Source organism: Falco biarmicus, chromosome 6, assembly GCF_023638135.1.
Source record: "Falco biarmicus isolate bFalBia1 chromosome 6, bFalBia1.pri, whole genome shotgun sequence".
NCBI classification, from domain to species: domain Eukaryota; kingdom Metazoa; phylum Chordata; class Aves; order Falconiformes; family Falconidae; genus Falco; species Falco biarmicus.
The window spans coordinates 67,256,390-67,270,427 of NC_079293.1; the positions used below are offsets into that span (position 1 = coordinate 67,256,390).

The 14,038-nt window shown below is 43.8% G+C and overlaps 1 protein-coding gene across 6 annotated transcripts in view; it reads right to left on the minus strand.

The window, feature by feature from the left end:
* Positions 1-14,038, minus strand: part of PRDM1 (PR/SET domain 1) — a 105,347-nt gene that overhangs the window by 3,504 nt on the left and 87,805 nt on the right. For all 6 annotated transcript variants that reach the window (XM_056344742.1, XM_056344746.1, XM_056344745.1 and 3 more), the window contains 4 exons: positions 12,771-12,890; positions 9,329-9,581; positions 517-1,625; positions 79-207 (listed from right to left, as the gene is read on the minus strand). In XM_056344742.1, the coding sequence (XP_056200717.1) occupies positions 79-207; positions 517-1,625; positions 9,329-9,581; positions 12,771-12,890 (1,611 nt within the window). The remainder of the gene's footprint in view (positions 1-78; positions 208-516; positions 1,626-9,328; positions 9,582-12,770; positions 12,891-14,038) is intronic.

The window sequence follows — 14,038 nt, forward strand, 5'->3', positions numbered from 1 at the left end:
ATGCACGCCATGCGCCCGCACGAGCGCTGCCACCCCTTTGGCCTCCAAGGGAGGCTGCCTCTGTGGCATGTGGCATACCTGACACTCGTGGGGTTTTTCTCCCGTGTGTACCAGATAGTGCTTCTGGAGGTGCGCCAGCTGCGTAAAGCCTTTATTGCAAGTCTGGCATTTAAATGGTCTCTCTCCACTGTGTACTCGGAGGTGCACCTAGGGAGAAACAAAGCAATTAACAATTTCCAGTTTCCAGTACTGCAACAGAAGTACTTTCAGAGGTTTCCTAAAGTTAGTGGGAGATTCCCATCACCAAAACACAATGTCATCTAGTTACTTAGGTGGCGTCAGTATGAAAACACTGTCTTTACAACCGTGCTTTCCGGCTGGGAGATGCCCCTATTAAGCCCCAACTGGTAAGCAGCCTAACAAGCAAGGGAGGCCCGTCCCTGCTTTTCCTAGATAACCTACAGGGAGAAACCAGACCCTCTCAAGAAGCCTCACGTCTCTGTCTCCTCTGCTTACCTTCAGATTGGAGAGCTGGCCAAAGGTCTTGGAGCAAACGTTGCATTCGTACTTGATCTTCCCATTCTGCTTCTTCAGTGGGTAGGGGAGGGTTTTGTAACCGGTCACATTCCTCTTACTTTTAATGAGATTCATGGCTTCTTCGCCGCCGGTGGCAGCCAGCACCACTGAGGTAGGTTTAGGTTGCATTATGTGTTCTGAACTGGCTGCTGTTCCAGCTGTGGGCGACCCGCTGGTAGGGCTGCATGGCTTGTCCTTCATGCTGGCGGCAGCACCCGTGATAGAGAAGGCACTGTTAGGTGCTGGTATGAGGAAGTCTCTCGGGTGATCAGGCTGCAGCAGTCGACGGCCTCCTTCGCTGGGCAATGAACTGGGGAGCGTGGTGGGGTTCAGCATGTGGTGGGAAAGGCTACCTCCACTGAGAAGGTTGCCATAAAGAGGATACATCCTTGGGAAAAGATTGAAATTGTTGATGCCATTGATATTGTTCAAAGCGCTTAGGTTATTACAGCTCATATTGAACGGAGGTAATAGGAATTTGGGGTAGTGGGGGTTATAGGACGGTAGAAAGGCAGGCGGGAGGTGGCCAGGGGGTGCGTATCCAGGATAAGACCCCAGTCCTTCTGAGCCGTACGATCCATTCAAGTAAGAGTACGGCTCTCTGTGCTCTTGGGAAGTAGGTGCCAGAGGTGAAACCGTGACCCCTGGACTGCTGTGAGGGCTTGAACTTTTTAAGCTTTGGTCCGGGCTGCTCCTCCCAGAAGGACTTGGTGTAGTAGACGTCTGGATGGGTGAATGAGTAATGTAGCTAGGTCTGTCCATTCCATATCCTAAGGAAGCTTTCAGATAGTCTTCTGGAATGTGAGGTCGGATCGGGTAGACAACTCGCGGGAAGAAACACCTCTCTGGGCTGTAGTTCTTATGCAAATCATCCAAGTCTTTTTCTGGAGTAACTGGTGAAATGTTGGTCTGGAAGAAGTCTTTTCCTTTTGGAGGATTAGATTCCATTTTCAGGATTTCTTTCACACTGTGCTCCTTCTTTGGGATGCCCTTCTGATAGAGCTCATCTTTATCAGCACTGTGCTGCTTTGGATTAACATGGGTTTGTGCTGAAATACAAAGACAAGTTAATGATTATTCAGATATGCCACCGTCATTACCTCTTTTCAAAACACAATCAAACTCCCACAAGTTTAGTGGGAAGGAAGGGCCACTCTCAGAGATGAGCAATCATTTAACTCACCAGAAGCCTAATTTCTGTGCGAAGAAATGCCTGCTGGTATTAAGTGTTAATAAAAAACATTGCTAATTTAAGGAATACCAGCCAGTACATACAGATCTGAATGATGATTCATTCCTAAAATGCTAGGCTCCACTTTGCAAACTGATTTCACCTTTCTTTCCCTTTACATTTGACTAGCTTTGCTGTCTGTTTTCGACGTCTGTTTAAGCAGTATTTCTAATAAACGCAGTAACAAGCATTTGCTCACAATACAGGTTTAACAGAAGGACTTTGCAGAACGCAAGCTCCCAGAAATGTTCCTCAATAAATAACAAGGCATGACAAATAGGCTTTTGCCAAACCGCAGCAGTCACTTCACCAGCCAGTTCAATTACTTACAGTACCAAAAAAACCATGGCTGGCTAGGATGAAAGCTTTCTTCAAAGAGAAGGTACTCTCCATCAGTAAACAGATCATTACTCATTAAATATACTGCTTAGGAACATCTACAACAAAGCAGACTATTTACTGCAGATTTCTGTGGCATTCAGTCTATGCAAAACTCCTCTGCTTACAGCTGTACTTTATAAAAAAAATGCTGAAGTGAAGCAAAAGAAAGCAAGACTGGTTGGCTCCAGCTTAAGTTGAAATGCACTTAAAAAAAAAAAGAGGGAGGAAAAGAAATATGTATTTAGAAGAAAACAGAAGCTAGCATGCGTTCGGCTCAGTTCAGCACATACACTGTTTATTTGTATTCAAAGACTCATTATCTGGACACAACAGAATATAAACAGTACACTGAAAGATGTCTTCAACAGAAAAAGAAGTCTGCTTTTATCTGCTCTCCCAAAGTTAATAGTTACATAATCTTGAAACGATGACTTGTAAGATACTTTATTATAAGGGAAAATCTACAAGAAGGTTTCATATTCATGGTTAGTTATGTGCAAGGTTTTCCGTCAGGAGGTACAAGTTGATGCCAATAGCTGCGTGACTCAAAAGTATCACAGCCCTTCAGCCAGGTTTCTACTTTTGTGACTGACTGCTCCTACTTCACTAACTGAGGTGAGAAGCAGTTATTTCTGGTTTTTGGAGGACCAGCTGAACCAGGACCAGTGAGGAAAATGCAGACAGGCAATGGCCACGCTGCTTTCATCGCGGATTCTTTGCTTCACTATTCACTGCCCTGACAGAATCTATCATTTGGCAACATTACCCTATAAGGCAAAGAAACAGCCATCTATTAAACGTATCCAAGAAAGCAGCTGCTTTCAAAGCATGCTCCTACTCACAGCAACCCGCTTTACAGTAGCATCCTTTTTCAAACGGCATTAGACTAGTAGCAAGCAATTTTAGTTGGAGATATGTGGGCATTTTGTGGATTTTCAAGTTGCAATGAAATGCAATTGAACACATTTAAGTTCAATTAAAATATTTATGATAAAATATAGGGTGTGTTGTACAGCAAGCATGTACACACGTAAGTGTGCAAGTAGCTTCCTGATTACTTCTCTTGATGTTAAAGTTTAATGCAGAACTGTTTCAATAATAAATTAATAGTGTGTCATATTGCCTGGCGTCAAAAATAATCTATTTTGTTTGGTCGTTCTGTCTGTACTTGTAGACTGGTAAACATTTTCTAACTATCCACCCAAATTTTTGCATATAACACAAGAGATCCTGCTAGGTTCAGGAAGCTCCATAATGGCACTGTGGATAGTACTATCTACATCTTCTTATCAGCTGCCTGTCACCATGCCAGCTTCTCAGAGCAAGCATTCCTGGTGACACTATCATCGGGAAGTATCGAGACTTGGAAGTATTGAAAGCTGGGCAGCGGGTGGGAAGCAGGACTTGTGAAGCCTTGCAGCCGAAAAAATAAATAAATACCACCTTATCTGTCGAGCAGGAACTTCAAATTGACACTTTTCTCTTTTAAAGAAAGAAAATCCAGGGGGAGGGGAAGAGGAAGGAGAAGTGCTGGCGCTGCTGGAAAAGTGACAGAGAAACTGGGGCCACTTCAGTTAGAGGAACGGCTCCTACTGTCACAAGGTTAAACATCAGGGTGGGGACATATGTGCCTTATGTGCCGGAGAAAGCCCGCAAGTGACAAAAAGGAAGCTCACACCAAGAACGTAACTTTCTGTGCAACAGGCCCATGCCCCCACCTGACAGGCTAAAGATAATTGCTCTTTCCTTCCCTTCAAAGTTTTCCCAGTAAAGCCTTCCCTCCAACTAATTTCCATGTGTAGACAGAAGCTGCAATATTTAAAGATCATTTTTCAGGTCTAACTGTGACAGTTCTCTTTAGTTCACCAGCTATCTTTGGTCCATAAACCCCCTCTTGGCTTTTTCACCTATTTTACCTGAGCATAAGGGATGCTTCACAACACCAGAGAGATCAAAACATGATCAAGTGTGTCAGCACTGTGTAAAACAAGAGAAGGCAGTGCTGGGGGCCAAGGAGAGGTTCTTACCTTTTATACTGAAAGTGGATTTAAACCAGGGCTGAAACTGACTGAGAGTTTTACAACTTTTCTTGTTGCTCTTAAAGGAGCCATAAAAAGATGTATTTCTTATACATGATTTTTTTGGTTTTACTTCTGATTTTAGAATTAAGTTCTCACTGATGACAATGTCTCCCTCTTGCTCTTGAAATGCATTTTTCCTTCCCACCCCCACATACATACATATACAGTAAATATAGGCACATATTCTTCCAAGATCTGTCTAGTTTCTGTGGTCAGAGAGACACACAGAAAAGAAGTTCATGACAAAACAAGAACAGTGCAGCTGCATTTCTAAGTTACTGATCTGGGGGGAGAGGGGGAAAAAAGAAAGAAAAAAACCCAGACGTGCCTCTTTAGGAGCCTGATCCACTTCTAACTGAGGTCGACAGATTATTTGCTCAGATCTGAGATCAGTGAGTGCGTGCAAGAGGAAAAGGGACAAAACTCCTGACTTTTAAGTATTAATGAAACTTGAGCGGAGGGGCTGCCTGAAGTCACTCCAATGTGGGTGTTCCAGCTACAGACTGCTGCATAGCTATAAGCTTTGCTCTCGTTTCTTGTGCTCCGAGCTGTAGCCTGAGAAAGACTTCATAAGAACAATGACCTGTTTTTTCTAAAAACTTGAAAAACGGTTGTAGGCGGCCAGTAATTTCAATAGTAATTTCAGGAGTGAGATGGTACTGAACACTTCGAGTGGTAGAGCTTAATTATGCCGATTCACATTTTCGATCTAAATTAAGCACCTCTTTTGCTAGTAGAAAGAGAACCTCGAAGTTGTGAAGCAGGCAAAACAAAGAGTGTTTCCATTCAAAATGAGAACGGAGACCTATACATTAGAAGTATATAATTTGATCATCTGTTTTCTAAACGTGTCCAAGGCAGGGTGACATGCCTTGGAAAACATTTTGCTCAGAGAAGGTTTTTAAGGAAGTCTTCAAATAATCCTCAACTTTAAGTCAACTTTAGCCCTCCAATTCTGATTTTGTGAAGACAACCTTTCATATAATTTCAAAATCATTTTCCTGAGCTCTTTTGAAGATTCCAGGAGGCATTTTTTTTAAGCAAGTGCAGATGTTTCCTCCCAACCCAAACAGAAAAAAGCTTCAAAACCAGAAAGTGAAACTGCCCATAAACAAAAGGGAAAGCAAGCAGCAGGGCTTAGCTAACGGCTAGCATGTCAGGGCCAGCAGGAAGAAGAAAAGAATAAACCACATGTAAGAAACAAGCATTAAAAAGTTAAATCTTCACAGAATCTGAAAGATTTTAAATAATACCTCGTTAAGCCTGTTAATGAAACAAAAAGATTGCCAAATGTTTTATAAACATGCAAATTGTCTTCCCCCAACTCAAACTTTTTTCCTGAAGCTTGACCAACAGATGTTACCTGCCTGTACTTGACTGAGGAGACAAACACGACATGAGCAGCAGGAAGTTGCATCATATGATTGCAATACATGAACATTATTATCAAATAGTCATGTCCTGAGTCAACGCAGTTGTTTGGTTTGGGGTTTTTTATTTTTTTTTTTTTATTGTTACCCTCTTCACCCTCCATCCCCAAATAATCCCCCCTACAATGAGGTAGGAATAATATGCTAAACTATGTGGGACCCCCAATGCAAATTTCCTCTGTCTGTTCGCTAGTCCAAAAATAAAATATCACAGACAAGACAAACCGAGAGTCCAGTTGAATGAGGCCAAGCATATTTAACACATTACTGGAAATTGACTTTTTGGCCAGCAGAATACATAAATCTTGTGCCATCACACTTAAAACCATTTGATGCACAACACTACCATCTGAAGATGACATATCTCAAATCTTGATAATAAACAACATCAGTAGCTTCAAAACAGGCGGGAAGAAGGGGATCATTTGAAATGAGACTGAGTTTCTGCCACCGGGATAATGCAGTCTTGCCTCCACCACTATTGTGCAACTCTTTGCAGGCACTCCAACATCCACTCAAAGTTACGTAGCTCCACTCAGGGCTAATCATGGCTGTGAAGGTAAGTGTGTGCTTCAGCGTCTGAAGGACCAGGTCAAAGGCCCCAATTCAAGAAAACACAGAGGACAGGGTTAAACCCATAACTAAGTACATGCCTAACTGCTGTCTTGAATCTGGATGCTTTCCTTCTACAGCACAAATGAACTAATGCTGAAGAAGTTACCTTTAATTTGAAAGTTTGCTGTTACAGAGGCAAGTAGATGTTATATGTGGATGTGTAATATATATTTATGCTCTAAAGTGGTAGTTCTTTCATTTTTGAGGCCACTAATTACAGGAAATAAAGCCAGAGAAATTCTCTGATACATTTTTCCCCAGAGGCCCATCCCGCTCAGGTGCTTAAAGAAGAACTGAGGTGCTAAACTCCCAAGACCGTGATCCCCAAACCCCTGAGGCACCTAAAGCAACTGCCTGTATTTTAAATTGGCAAGGCTGGAAGCTTTCCACAGGTGTGTGTCCCAGGTGGCCTGTGCCAGGCTGGGCAACCAGCCAAGGCACGGCTCTTCCAAAGCCTCCTGTGGGCACAGAGACATGGTGCAGGGAGACAGCTGGGTGCAACACAGCAGGGCCAGGAGTTGGCAGTGCTGCTGCCCCACGCTCACACTAGCGTGTGTCCCAGCAGGGTGGAGCCCTGACTTCAGCCTGCAGCGGCACCTGGTCCCCAGCTTTCCCTCCCTCTTCCTCAGAGGGTGCCAAAGCCAGCAGCTAGGAGCTGGGAGAGGCAGCAATGCTCAGCTGCTCCTCTGAGGGAAGCTGTGCCACTTTAAACAGTGAATTATTAGCAATCCGTTTGGCTGGAGAGAGCTTTTCCTGACCTTCTAGCAGCCGGAGGAGGTGACCAGTGCAGGGTGCCCCCAAACAAGACCGTATTAAGATGGGGCAAAGCCCCATGTCTGCAGCAGGTACAAGATGATAGCGATTTGGGGCCAAGCTTTCTGCATTTTATTCATAGATGAACACAATACAAGGGCACCTTGGCCAGGCTTGCAATGGAGGGAAAGGTTAGAGGGGCAGCAGGATGCTCACTAGTTTCAGATTTAACCAGAAGAAGTGGCCTGAGAGGAAGGGGAAAAAGAAAACTGAACAGTACTCACATATGCTTTAAATTCATTTGGTTCCAGTACTAACGCTGGAAAAACCATCCCTGCTTGCACTGTTGCTACAGGGCCTTCAGCAAATAAGCATCTTTGGGAGACGTCTGGATTTTTTTTTCCATACTTTTCAAGAAAGGGTACCCAAACGTTAGAAAACCTCAGTCCTTATGGTATCTGTAGGGTTTCTGGCCCAACTGCAGGCTTTAAGCCTGAATGTGTTTGTCACAAAGATGAGGGGGCAAAATAAAAAAAGTGAGAACTTTTTCTCATTTTTTTGAACGGCTATTTTCTTTAGGTGTAGGGGGCTAACAAAATTTCTGAACAGTTTAAGCAGAATTATCTTTAAAAAGAACAAGGGATATTTTGATTTCAGCATCTGGGAAGATTGTTCTTTTGAATGTTAAGACTGAACTACACAATTGTTGCTAAAGATCCCATCTCTTTAAATCCATATATTGAGCCTACTTTTATTAAAATGGATTATTCTGCACATGTCCAGACACCCCTAGCTTTGACCTGATAAAGATTAACCAGCCAATTCACTGACACTTTCGAAATACATTCCTTGCTCCTTCTGCAAGGCAACCTAAGATGCCAGCAGACGCAGGAAACCAAGGCTGCATTTGTGTATCCTCCTAGCTAGTGGCCAAATATGTCTGGCTGGATGTTTGCAAACTCCTCGTGCACAGAAACCCTTAATGCTGTTGTCTCGTACCACATGTAGGTCCTACTGAAGAGGCAACAGTTCCTCATATCAGGAAATAAAACTGCACAGCAAGTGGTGATATGACATGTGCAAAGATAACAGAATCAGTGAGATATATTTTGAATATGGAATATAGCAGCATAGGACATCCCCTCCCTCTCTTCCCTCTGCCATTAAGACAAAGCAAATTGTTTCCTGTAATTTGTAGGGAAAGACCAAAAACTGGTAGAAGGACGACATCCATGGAGGACAGAGGTACTTTTGATTAATTTGAATGTGTGACATCATTTTCATGATGCGGGGTTACATTTTAGGTCTAATGATCCCCAAAGTAACACTGATACTTTATAAGCCATTATTTGTTGCCAAGTAACAGCAAATAGTCCTTTTTATAAGAAAACCTGCTTGCAGTTCTTCCTTCAAATGTCAGTGTAGGGGCTAGCAGGCCAAAAGAATGCTCTGCTCTATCTCAGAGCAGCTAGCGGGGGGGGAGTAAGCCTAAGAGTCAAATGAGAAGTCAGCAAGAATCTCTCCCTCTCTTCAAGTGGCTCTGGGTGATGCGCTAGGCAGTGATTAAGCTATGAGTAAAGCGCTGAGGCTGGATATGGTCAGAAACCGCAGAGGAACACAGAGATAAAACTCCTGGAAATACCTCTTCCCCCTGCTACCAATGCTATTATTTTTGAACAGAAAATGAAAGCTGCAATACACAGCCAAGAAACAGGGACGAAATACACTGACTGAGCTTAAAAAACAAGTAGCAAGATGAGAAGACGACAGGAGGTTTGCTCCCATAAGCGTAGATGCAAGGCTCAAAGAGCATTATGCAGTAAACATATATTTTGTCAAGACACCTAGACAGAGTCATGGCACATAGCCACTTCCTTGTACAGTGAGGGCAGCCCTTTGGGAGCATGACCAGCCAGCCTTTAGTATATGCCATCAAAGCAGAATTTTGCTCAATGCACTATGAAATCTAGACGTGGAAAGTTTGAGAGTGAACAAACATCTACAGTTTTGAAGGCAGAGGATGTATTCAGGTTGTCTGTCCAGAATAAAACAGTAACCATTCACAGTTTTTATACTGTGTTTACATTCGAATGGGCAAAGGGAACTCTTTCTGTTGGGGTTTTTAATTCCCCTTTTCCACTCTGAGCTACCTACTGTGACACAACAGGTGATGCAGCTGTGTAATTATACAACTTATTATTAGATCACATAGGCAGAAGAGACATTACTAGCATTCCTTGTTTACACTGTAATCCACTTACTAAGGTTCATCATCGTCAGCTCTCTGGAAGAGGGATAGTGCAGCCTCTCTGCAAAGTCTCGGCAATACCACACAAGCAGCTCTTGGTTGGCAGGGATGGCCTTGATGGTGTAGAAGTAGATGTTCATTCCATTCTGACAAGCAGCCAAGTTCTGTTCCTGAACAGAGTAGCCAGGGTTTACATAACGCATCCAGTTGCTCTTGTCCTCATTAAATCCGTCAATGAAGTGGTGAAGCTCACCACTCGAATAGATCTGGAATAGAGAGTAAGGGCTTATGAATATATATACGCACAATACGTAACACATGCACACAGAGTCCAGAGGGGAAAAATTACAGGGTTTTGTTTGTGGGTTTTTTTTTTTTACATGAACAGATAATACTGTAATAATAATTCAAGCTGGGTTGCCCCCTTTCCAGCTATGCTATCCTCTGCGGTAAGGAAATAGATGCTTATTCAAAGTTCACCATCACTTTTTCCATTTCTGCTTATCCTGTGTCACTGCTAGTATGGACAAATCAGACCCAAAATATGAAATGCAGAGTACTCTCCCTGTGTGAACAGTGTACCTTAGAGTCCTTTTCCCGGTGCTATGATCAACAAGTGGGTGATGCTGATGACTGCAGGTCTGAGTGCATGCTTGCATTAATGCTTTGAGTCACCTGTGTATAAGACTGACTGGCTGTGCTACGTCAGAGTCTTTCTTGCCTTTTTCTATGGCCTCTGTACTTGCAGTTTCCTACCACCTCCACCCAAAGGTTTAAACTATACAAACATCCTCCACCCCCCCCAGAGTCCTAAGCAACACTTGCTCACAGTTGGACTGTAACCCTTTTGTGGAAAGGCTGGGCGAGGCAAAGATGAACTTCACCTGCCATAACTGAAAGACCTGGAGAGGGGCTAGCCAAAAAAAAGTCACTTTTCTTATCGAGGGACATGTTCTGGCTTGTCCACGAGGGGAAAGAAAACATGAATGTAAAAACCGCTCAGCGACTTGGGGAGAAAGAAGACCCAATCACTGACAGAAGCTACTGTTTCTTAAAAGCCATAAGAATAAGAAAGTTATTAAAAAAAAAACCAAAACACATTAAAAAAAATGCCAGAGACGTGTTTGTTAAAGACACATCCCTTACTCTCAGGAGGAACCAGCTCCATTCTGGATGAAATGGGGTTCCTGGGTTTTGCAAAACAGATGGCCGGGCAATAGCCAGACCTTGAAGTGGGAGCAGCCTGCACCAGCGACGCACCTCGGTGAGCAGGAAATGCCCTTCTGAAGGGGAGACAGAGCTCACTCCAGGGGGAAAACACTCCATGGCCTGTTCCTGCCTTCGTGTTCACACCACTGTCTTCTGCAACTACCTGGCCAGGCAGCACACCCTGCGAGCGCCCACCAGCCAGCTGGGACCTCTCTTCTGGAGAGAGCCACCAGCGGAGAGGGGCGAGGCAGCCTGGCCCTTTAACGCGGGCCATAAACACCAGAATCACTTTCTTTAAGAGTAACTTCCTGTAAACTGAGAAGGGGGAAATACATGTGGCCTCATCAAAGCAGCTTGTGAGAGATTTTGCGGTGTGTTTGTTATGAGAAAATGGAAGGGAGCCGGGCAAGTTGTGCTGCATCAAGAGGAGCCTTTGGGTTTCTCTGCTCACCCCAGCTAGCAAACTTCCAGGAACGCGGGGCTCCGGCACTTGACGCCTGCCGCCGCTTCCCAAACTGGCCCTCCACCGCTCCCACAGCATGGCCACGGATGCTGCCGGTCACTGTGCTCCGGCTGCAGGGCAAAGGCACCCCACCAGGCTCCCACCTATTCTGGGGAAGGCGAGACCAGATGTGCTGAGTCATGGCGCAGTTCCCAGAAATGACGTTGGCCCCGGGTGGCCCCACTCCCCTCACACAGGCAAGGCGCAGGCAGCATCCCCCCACGCGTGTAGCAGATGTTCCCACTCCTGCCAGCAAGCCCAGGATGCCTTTAATAACATGTGGGAAGTTATCTCCCACAATTTCCTTTGCATATGCAAGCCTGTGTCAGACCCCTAGGAAGGAATTCATTTTTGCTGCAGCAGCCTGGCTTGAATGAATCAAGAAACTGTAACAGAGAATTTAATGATGCTTAGATGGCTCCTAGGATATTATTTCTGAGGATCCCTCTGCATTAAGGCTTAAAGTCACATCATAAGAATGATGTAATCTCTCTCGCTGCAACATATGAATGAAGACCTGCAAGATGGTTAGCAGTCCCTCTTCCCGATGCTTGATGCCTTATTAACAACTAGCAGAGCTAGGGCTGGCATACTGGTCTCCTCCTACGCTGGGTGCAAGCTTCTGAAAAATTCAGCTAAAAGAAACATTTTGTAGCCTTATGAATGTGAAAACAGTTGCCTGCTTCATAAAAGCACTCATGCATATAACTGCCTGTGCAATGCTGTATTAAGATCTGAGAAAACCAAAATGATGCAATTAGGTAGGAAGAAAGGGGTGTGGGGAACGCTGCTGCTTGCCCTGGGTTTCACCTGCATATGAGGCTGGGATATTACTAAGGCAGACAGGCACCTGGGCACAGAGGCTTGGATATACTCCCAAATCCACCAACTTAGACACAACCTAAATGGCTAGAAGGCAGCAAAACAAATCCATGGAAGGAGATGGGGCTGAAGGAATGTTCTTTAACAATTAATAATGAGTCTGTAAAGGAAACCGAGGATTATGTCAACTGATAAACTGGAAGCACATTCCCCAGCACAGACTTCCCAAGCCAAAACGAATTGCCTGGTGTTCCCTTCCAGCTTATACTACAGAGTACAAATTAGGCATCACCTCTAGCGTTTGTCTGCCATTAATGGATTTGCCCCTTCACTAAGATCTGTAGGCTGCTTTTTTAACACTTTCTGAAGTGGACTAGAAAAGCTTATGACTTGAATGATATATGCTGAAGACCACCACCACCATGTTACAGTAGTTCTATTCAAAATTGGGGGGGGGGGGAAGTCACAAAACGTATCGTAATTCCAGATTAAAAGATTATGCAGTACTTTTAAAAGATTATGCAGTACTTTCACAGTTTCTTCATAGCTGGAAAAATCAAGGGTACATGATATTTGCATAAACAAGAATGACTTTCTGCTGTAAAGAAATGCAAAATAACCTGCCCCTACAGCAAGCAGCAGAACTATTTCTTTACACAATCAAGCACAAATCTGTTTCGAAGACAGAGCCAGGAGAGGCTGTGCATCTCTGCTCTCTACACCCACGCAGTCCCTATATCCAAGACAGCCAGGCTCTTACTCGGCTTAGTTCACCCCACTGGCCCTGTTCGTGCCTGGCCGCATACAGAAGTTACCCCCTGCATTCACACAGGTCTGAAGCAGGAAGTGACCCAGCTTCTCAGCTGTACTCATCTAGTGATCTGCTTACTGCAACAACATGGTGCTGTTTTTTTCTGCTTACCCGCCAAAAGTATTTTCTGTTCGCATTCTTGGGAACTGTATCACTGGTATAGATCTCTCCTACCAGGGGTCCAAAGCGTGTTCCTTTCGGAATGTACTCTTTGCTTATAACTCCAGTGACCTACAAGAAGAGCAGCACAGGATCAGTCCATTGCCAACGGAAATTGAAGAGTCTTCCTTCCTCTCCCCTGTCCCCCAAACTTAACAAGGTTAATGAGGTAAAGCAACCGATGAAAGAAATTTTTAGTGACAAGTCAGCAAAACAGAAATAAATTAACGAAGTTGGATATGGTATCACCAGATTTATTAGATACCAGCATCTTACTGAGACATACAGAAGCCAAAGATGAACACCACCTGAAAAGTGTGTTTTGTGGAAATACATTTACAAGAAGAAACAGTAAACAAAATGTATAGAGACTGTCAAATATCTTCAGAAGTTATTTCTCTTATCAAAGGCAACCTCCAAAAGTCTAGTTCCAGCAAACAAAAATATTCAACAGCTATCAATCACTTTACTGCTACAGAGCTTGCTTTTTCTAATAAGTTAGGGACTGGAATGACTGCTCTTCCAGATCAAAACGAAACTTCCCCCACCGCGCCACACACACACCCCCCCACACCCCCTTAACTCTGTACCCGTCCTGATAGCTAAAAGGAGAACAACAAAAAAAGATGACCTACAATCCTCTCACCAGCATACAGTGGCATACAAAACAGAGTATGAAAAGGCTTTGGGACATGTACTCACAGATCACCCTCTTTTATAAAAAGGAGGCAGCTGTTCCAGTAACATACGCCAAGTGGGTTTGGTCAAAAAGACGTAAGGGTTTTGATGAAAATGCTCCACTATGCTAGGTCTAAGAAATGTACTCTAGTTGTTCAGCTTCCTTCTTGACAGTAATTATACCAAAAAAAAAGTCACTGACCACAAATCAGGAAGCAATTCATCACTATTCAGAAGAACGTGCCTTGGAGTAACCCTTTGCAAAACACCGCTGAGTTATTGGTTTTGTCTCTCTCTGTTCCTCACCAATCTTCTTAAATTTAATGTATCCAAACAATGTTAGAAAACCAACAATTTTGTAAAGCAAAAACCCCAAGCCTTTGCAAGACTGATCCTACTGCTTAGATAGTGGAAAAAAGGAAGGTAAAAAGCCCATTAATTTGGTGTTATAACCAAACTTTCATGGCAAAATGCATCAATCTTATCCCCTTCAAATATCTTGCCATTTGTCTTTTTGCTTGCCAGGATTTCAGAACAAGACA